We start from the raw sequence: 9195 nt of genomic DNA, 5'->3' as shown, positions 1-9195 counted from the left end.
CTTCCTTTTAAGTCTTCCCCTTGTAGACATTTATTCGCAAAGAATATATATATTATTTACATTCTAATGATGATGTGGCCGGGTGATATTAGAGGCTAGTGTAATGCAGTACCTGATTAATATGTATGAGTTATGGATGTTCTATTTTTCCTATATATATTTCTGGTGTATAGTTGTTACAAGCAGCAGCTAGAATGGTAGCAGCTGTGAAACATGCATTTATTATAGCGTTTCATGAGCCGTGCATATGCACGGCCAACTCAAATCATGTATTGTTGTTGCATCAACTACTGATGACCTGTTGTATGTATATTTATACCAAGGTAGGGGTGACCTCTGATCAACTATATAAGCCGCTTCGTACAAATACTCTCTTAATCCACCTTCTGCCATTTACACACCGCGTGTTTTGATCATGCGAGGGCATGTTCTTGTGAAGATCTTCTTTGTGAAGGCAGCCTCGAGGGCATCTTCTTGTGAACATCTTCTTTGTGAAGGCAGCCTCATCGTAGCTGTCTTTTCCAATGAAATTTTAGGCTAACTGATCTCTATGTAGTTTTGCTATTGGTGTAGTCTTTTTATTTTTCTAGAAGTGACTTATGAATCACAAGACTATTGTAAAATGTGTTAAGTAGACAAAATTGCACACAATTCATGAAGTTAGTTTGACATCCACATTAGTTAGCTATATTAGTTTAGCTTTTATTTCATGGGCCGTGCATTATGCACGTCTAATTACACACTAGTATATATATAGGCAAACTAAATATTAACCCTAATAGGCCTCATTCACACAAATGGGTCGCTAGACATTATGATCTAACAGTTACATATGCTCCTGTAACTGATAAGTTTCACGCGTGTACATAAATTAAATGTACAATGTAATAATAAACGTTATTCGCCCAGTGACGGCTATACAAATATGCGTCAACAACATTTTTTTTTACTTCTTAAAAAGATATACCGTCAAAATTGTGACACTTTTAATCATGTACGTTCCGTACAGTATCCTTGAAAGATTTACGGAGTGTCTTTTATATTAAAATATAGTGAAGTGATAGTGATTTTCTCACCTTGAAATAGTGCCCGCTCATTAGTATTCTCCTGTACTATATGCATGTGCAATAGATAACTCTAAACGTTATTAATAGGGTCCGCTCGTTGGTATATATCTGTACTACATGCATGTGCAAATAGATAACTCTAAACGTATAACAGAAACTTTCAAGCAGGGTCGTGACAATTTTGGATGTCCATTGAGAAGAATCGAGATATACCCCCTAAACTTTTAAAAATAAACTTTGAATTACAAACTTAAAATAGATCACAACATACGATATCTGCATGTGTTTTTAATTGAAATACTAATTAAATAAACTTTAGTTATCAATGGTGAATCTAGGATCTCAAAAAAAATCCCAATGTTTTTCAAAATTTATTATAACTAAGGAGTGCATTAGTAGTTGTTTACCTCAAAAGAAACAGTAATCATAAAAATGTATAGACTTCCATAGTTAAATTGAACGGCGTCCTGTAGAGTTTAAATAAAAGTTTGTAAAAAAGTTCAAACTTTAGTATGTTTATTGAGTTTTATTTTGTATCTTGTAGTATATGATTTTACAAGTGTTTCATATATATTTTCCTCATTAGACTTCTAAAGTTAAAAAACTATATATATGGAATAATGATTTCATTGATTAACAACTAAGTGATAAGTAACTATAATATAATAACAATTATTATTATTATTGTTATTATTATTTTAATAATATAATAATAATTATCATTATAATAATAATAATAATAATAATAATAATAATAATAATAATAATAATAATAATAATAATAATAATAATAATAATAATAATAATAATAATAATAATAACTCTGTACTAGGAGTAATTAGAAAATGAACACCTATTATCGAACAAATTTTGTTATAATTTAAAATGGTAAATATAAATAAATACGTAGTAATAATAATGTACGAAAAAACATGTATATACCTATCTAGCGTTGTTTAAATCTTGTTATAAATAATCATCGAGATACTTGTGGAGTCCGAGTGAGCTCTCATCCATGACAATAACATACTCCGTATATTTTATTGACTCCCTTAAGAAATACATAAAACAATTGGAAAGAAATTAATGGACATACTCCTAAAATTTCCAACATCACTCCTTACTGAATCATCTTCCTCTTCTCACCTCTAACCTCCATTAAACCTTACTCTAAGATCTCAAAAAAAATAAAAAAATAAAAATAAAAAAAAAATTGTTAAAAATTCACTAAATCGGCCTTCAATAATTTGATGCCCCTAATTTTGTGATGCTTAGTGAAATCGCACTTGCCGCCCTACAGTAGGCCCTGCTCTGCTTTCAAGCATATAGTAAACTTTCAACTAAACGCTTTTAATTATCTCACAATCACATAGTATGTCTGTAAATAACCAAAACTAATACACTAGAATAACACATCCATTTTATGTTTGTGGTTTCCCAACACAACATAACACTCCAAAATATCTCACATTCATTCATGTAGTCTATAAATAACCAAACTATTACCCTGAAAAAAGTAACACACCTCAGTAATGGACTTTCTTCTTCAGTTTGTTATTGTGTCTTTTCCTCTAATATTTCTCCTCTACCTTCTTCCTAAAATCATCAAAAATAATGCACGATTATATGCGCCAGGCCCTCTCGCACTCCCCATTATTGGAAATTTGCACCAAATCGATAAAAAAAGCCTCCATACTTCCCTATGGAACCTATGCAAATCCTACGGTCCGATTGTATCCCTCCGTTTTGGTTTCATACAAGCTATTGTTGTTTCATCACCAAGTCTAGCAAAAGATGTCATGAAAACACAAGATATGATCTTTTGTAGTAGGCCACAATTGCTAGCACAACAAAAGTTATCTTATAATGGCTTGATATCGCATTCTCGCCATACAACAATTATTGGAGTGAGATGAAAAAGATCATTACGATTTACTTGTTAAGCCAAAAAAGGGTACAATCTTTTAGGTATATTCGTGAAGACGAAGTCCTACGTGTCATGAACAAGATACATAGTTTAGCCTTTTCTTCTAACCATGTTAACTTGAGTGAACTCTTGAAAAGTGTAACAAACAATATTACCTTGAGAATGACTTTTGGAAAGAGGTATGAAGATGGACATGATCATATGAAAATTCTTAGACTACTTGACGACCTTCAAGCGACGATAACAAAATTTTTTATTTCGGACTATTGGCCTGGTTTGCCTTTTGCTGGTTTAATTGATAGGTTAACCGGCAAGATGGGTCGGCTAGATAAGTGTTTTCACGATTTAGACATGTTTTACCAAGAACTAATTGAGGAACATCTCAAACCTCAAAACTTAGAGTCTCGTGAAGAGGATCAAGATGTTATAGATGTTTTAATTCAACTCATGATAAATCCAATCTTGAATACCTTAGAGCTAACTTACAATCACATCAAAGCCATACTAATGGTAAGCAATATCTTCTCTTATATTCTATCACATTATTTATATATTATCATTGTTAAATTATTAATGTTAATTTATTTATTAAACGTTTCAGTTTTTTATTCTCCTTTTAGAATATATTAGTTGCTGGAACGGATACTAAGAGTGCTCCCAACCGTTTCGCCCAGGATCCGCCCAGCTCGCGCCCAGGCTGGGCGCCGATGGCACCGGCTCCGCCCAGCTCGCGCCCAGACCATCACCCACGAGACCCGTCCTCTCTTTCGTCCATTTAAAACATATTTGAGGGCGAAGGCTTGCAAGTTTTGTGGTACTTTTTGCTACTAATCTTGTACAATTGATTAATTAATTAATATAGTGGGTGAGGAAGGAGTGTCATTGTTGGGAGTGTTTAGTCCTGGTTTAGTCCTGGGAAGGAAGTGAGATGGAGGTGCTGATGTGGCGCTGAATGGTTGGTTAGTCCTGGAAGAAATTTAGTCTTGATTTGGAGCACTCTAATGCGGCAACGTTAATTTGGGTGATGACAACACTAATAAAGAACCCTAAAGTAATGAAAAAAGCACAAGAATAAGTAAGGAATGTGGTTGGTAAAAAGAGCATAGTAGATGAAGATGATCTTCCAAAACTCATATATCTAAAGGCGGTTATAAAAGAGGTGATGAGATTATACCCTCTGGGTCCTCTTTTGATACCTCGAGAAACACTAAAAGAAACTATCTTACATGGATACAAGATTGAGCCTAAAACCCTAGTCTTCGTAAACAGTTGGGCTATTGGAAGAAACCCCGAATCTTGGAAGAGCCCTGAGAAGTTCTTGCCAGAGAGATTTTTGGGTAGTAATACGATTGACTTAAAAGGGAAGGATTTTGAGTTGATTCCGTTTGGAGCGGGCCGAAGAATCTGTCCAGGTTTATCGATGGGAGCAGTGACGGTTGAATTATTTCTTGCTAATCTTCTTTACTTGTTTGATTGGGGTTTGCCTGATGGTGTGAAGATTGAAGATATAGACTTTGAGGGTAAGCCTGGCATAACAATGCACAAGAAAAATGACCTTAGTCTTTTACCATATGTTCATGCTTACACAGCTACATAGTAATTTCGTGTGAAACTTAATTTACTTGCAATATTCGTAGTTATGTTGTAATTTTATTTGACAATTAACCGTGTGAAAATTTATAATAAAATAAATGATGTTTATTTTAATGTTATTAAAAATGTTTATTTTCATGTTCCGGTATAAATTTAAAAGTACACACGATTCAATTACGTCACTAATAATTGTCAAATATGTAATTCACAAAGTTGAGTTTAGATATACCTTCGCGAATTGATGCATCAACTGTAGAAACAATACGTCTAGAATGAAACATATATTCAAAGAGTGAATATCTCTATGGTTGATTCACACAGTACGTCTGTAACACCAATCGAATGCTAGCCCGTATATAACCCGAAAGTAATATCACTATATTACTTGACAACGTTTGAGAATTAAAACACATAAAACCAAAACTCTTTTCTTGATTTGTTTGCCGTCGATTAATGAAAAAGAGGAAGCCAAATTAGATTTGTCGTCAAACAAAAACGATGATCAAGTTCTTTCGTAAAACGTGTAAACCCCTTTTATTCTTGTTATTCCTTTGTCGACTCACAAAACAAATTTTGTAGAACCAAAATATTATGGACCATATCTCTTCTTTTTATATTTAAATGATGATCACATCGTCAACCAAATTTGTAACCATATATAGTCCATTTATATTTTTGAGATAATATATAATTTGATACATATCCTAAAATTACAAATCTTGCAAAACACATTAGACATTAGCCGACATTTTAACTTTCTCAAACAAATAAAAATCTTAATTATTTATATTTTAATTAAACTAAAATATAAATAAAACGAAACATTTATTAACTAATTTAACTAAATTATATTTAATTAAATTACGCTTTCTCAAACTATAGGTTATAATTATATATCAACAATATACAATATTTAGTGTCTAAATGCTTATTACAATTCCGTTACGAAATTCAAGAACTCGACGATCTCGTAAGGATGCTAATCATACGAATGTTGGGATCTTATTTTTGTTTGAGCACACCCACAAAAACCAAAAGAATAGAATTGCAATATGGTACGTAAATATATATAAGAATATAATGTGGGGTTTGATAAAGGATTTTATTAATTCTCTGAGTATTACAATTATGTTAATACACAGGCTATCCTAACTCACGAATAAACAAAAGCAAAAGTAGAGGCTCTTTGGTTCTCTCTACGTACACGAATGGAAAAATAAGTAGAGGCTTTATTGTTTCTTCTCTCTACGATTATTGTGTATAAAATAAAAGTAGAGGCATGAATAATCTATTGGGTTACACCCATATTTATAGGAACAAAATAACCTAACTAATTATAATCCTTACATAATTAGGACTCCTAATAAATTAGAAGTTATTTTATTCCTTTATATTATTATTACTTCTTCAAGAAGTAATATTCCTCGTTTGAAGTTGAACCTAACACCAATTTGAATCCAACTCGTTTTCCTTGTTTCTTGGATTTGACTAGTAGATCGTCTCGGATCATACCTCCCCTTCTCCGGCAAGATCGACTCCTGTAGATCTTCTTGTCCACAATTGTTTTCAAAAATTTTCTCTAGAGATGTCATACAATTCTCATTGCTTTTTTTTTCAATTGCAATGGCTTTGTTTTTCTAGGCAAATTCTCTTCCATGCAATTGTAAAAACAACAAACGGAAGGCTTTTTTTTTCCTTCTTTTACAAATAAAAGAAGATGATATTTCTCCATGTAATATATAAACATATAAACATGTGATTTTCTTCTACCATCTTTAATTTATTGAAATAAACAAAGACATCTAGAATCTTTTTTTCTTTATTTTGTGATTGACGAAGTCTTTAATCGTCCACTCCTTTTTGTTTCTCTACCTTCTTTTACACACAAAAGAAGATGCAATTTTCTCCATGTATAATACAATAAACATGGATTTCTCTTCCATTATCTTTTATTGGTAAATAAAAGACAATTAGAAGGCTTTGTTTTCTTTCTCTCCATACTTCTTCAAGAATATTTATTCCATGGGACTATGAGCTTTTTTCTTTTTTTCTTCTTCCTTTTATCTAAAAAAAAAAAAAAAAAAGTTAGTCTTCTCATGTTCACATTATGTAAACATGGCAAAATTTAGATATTTGCTAATATCCATCTTTTTTCTTATAGTGACCCGAACTTTTCCATGTTTATATATATTAAATGAAATTGATATTTACATGATTAAGTGTTTCCAACATGTTAAGCAATCAAACTTGTTAAGACTTGATTAATTGAAATAGGTATCATATAGACAATTGACCACCCAAGTTGACCGGTGATTCACGAATGTTAAAACTTGTAAAAACTATATGATGACATATATATGATTATATATGTAATTAACATGATATTATGATAAGTAAGTATCTCATTAGGTATTTTAACAATGAGTTATATACATAAAATTATGTTTATTGAATTAAGAAACTCGAAACGATATATATATATATAACGATTATCGTTATAACAACGTCTAACTAATTACATATGAATCATATTAAGATATTGTTGCACTATGTTTAATCATGATAAATGATAAGTAAACATGTCATTATGTATATTAACAATGAACTACATATGTAAAACAAGACTACTAACTTAAGAATTTCAAAATGAGACATATATGTAACGATTATCGTTGTAACAACATTTAACTGTATATATATCATACTAAGATATATTAATATATCATAATATCATGATAATGTAATAATTTAACATCTCTTTAGATATAATAAACAATGGGTTAACAACATTTAACAAGATCGTTAACCTAAAGGTTTCAAAACAACATTTACATGTAACGACTAACGATGACTTAACGACTCAGTTAAAATGTATATACATGTAGTGTTTTAAGATGTATTCATACACTTTTGAAAGACTTCAAGACACTTATCAAAATACTTCTACTTAACAAAAATGCTTACAATTACATCCTCGTTAAGTTTCATCAACAATTCTACTCGTATGCACCCGTATTCGTACTCGTACAATACACAGCTTCTAAATGTATGTACTATTGGTATATACACCCAAATTATCAGCTCTTAGCAGCCCATGTGAGTCACCTAACACATGTGGGAACCATCATTTAGCAACTAGCATGAAATATCTCATAAAATTACAAAAATATTAGTAATCATTCATGACTTATTTACATGAAAACAAAATTACATATCCTTTATATCTAATCCATATACCAACGACCAAAAATACCTATAAACACTTTCATTCTTCAATTTTCTTCATCTACTTCATCTCTCTCAAGTTCCATCTTCAAGTTCTAAGTGTTCTTCATAAATTCTACAAGTTCTAGTTTCATAAAATCAAGAATACTTCCAAGTTTACTAGCTCACTTCCAATCTTGTAAAGTGATCATCCAACCTCAAGAAATCCTTGTTGTTTACAGTAAGATATCATTCTAAATCAAGGTAATACTCATATATAAACTTTGATTCAATTCCTATAACTATAACTATCTTAATTCGAGTGATAATCTTACTTGAACTTGTTTTTGTGTCATGATTCTACTTCAAGAACTTTCAAGCCATCCAAGATCCTTTGAAGCTAGATCATTTCTTGTCACTTCCAGTAGGTTTACCTACTAAACTTGAGGTAGTAATGATGTTCATAACATCATTCGATTCATACATATAAAACTATCTTATTCGAAGATTTGAACATGTAATCACTAGAACATAGTTTAGTTAATTCTAAACTTGTTCGCAAACAAAAGTTAATCCTTCTAACTTGACTTTTAAAATCAACTAAACACATGTTCTATATCTATATTATATGCTAACTTAATGATTTAAAATCGGAAAACACGAAAAACACCGTAAAACCGGATATACGCCGTCGTAGTAACACCGCGGGCTGTTTTGGGGTAGTTAATTAAAAACTATGATAAACTTCGATTTAAAAGTTGTTCTTCTGGGAAAATGATTTTTCTTATGAACATGAAACTATATCCAAAAATCATGGTTAAACTCAAAGTGGAAGTATGTTTTCCAAAATGGTCATCTAGACGTCGTTCTTTCGACTGAAATGACTACCTTTACAAAAACGACTTGTAACTTATTTTTCCGACTATAAACCTATACTTTTTATGTTTAGATTCAAAAAATAGAGTTCAATATGAAACCATAGCAATTTGATTCACTCAAATCGGATTTAAAACGAAGAAGTTATGGGTAAAACAAGATTGGATATTTTTTGATTATTGTAGCTACGGGAAATATTGTAACAATTCTATACAAATCATATCCTAGCTAACTTATATTGTATTATACATGTATTCTAATGTAATCTTGGGATACCATAGACACGTATGCAAATGTTTTGATATATCATATCGACCCATGTATATATATTATTTGGAACAACCATAGACACTCTATATGCAGTAATGTTGGAGTTAGCTATACAGGGTTGAGGTTGATTCCAAAAATATATATACTTTGAGTTGTGATCTAGCCTGAGATGTGTATACACTGGGTCGTGGATTGATTCAAGATAATATATATCGATTTATTTTCTGTACATCTAACTGTGGACAACTAGTTGTAGGT

General features: G+C 31.2%; 1 protein-coding gene across 1 annotated transcript; it reads left to right on the top strand.

Annotated features, from left to right (window-relative positions):
* Positions 1-415: 415 nt before the first annotated feature.
* Positions 416-4597, top strand: LOC139889176 (6,7,8-trihydroxycoumarin synthase-like). The gene is given in 5 exon segments (XM_071872138.1): positions 416-497; positions 2598-2939; positions 2942-3504; positions 3615-3645; positions 3999-4597. Coding segments are annotated over 5 exon segments (1611 nt in total). The 3' UTR covers positions 4592-4597.
* Positions 4598-9195: the final 4598 nt, after the last annotated feature.

This window comes from Rutidosis leptorrhynchoides, chromosome 2 (genome assembly GCF_046630445.1).
Source record: "Rutidosis leptorrhynchoides isolate AG116_Rl617_1_P2 chromosome 2, CSIRO_AGI_Rlap_v1, whole genome shotgun sequence".
Taxonomy (NCBI): Eukaryota; Viridiplantae; Streptophyta; class Magnoliopsida; order Asterales; family Asteraceae; genus Rutidosis; species Rutidosis leptorrhynchoides.
This window is presented reverse-complemented; position numbering and strand designations above follow the sequence as displayed.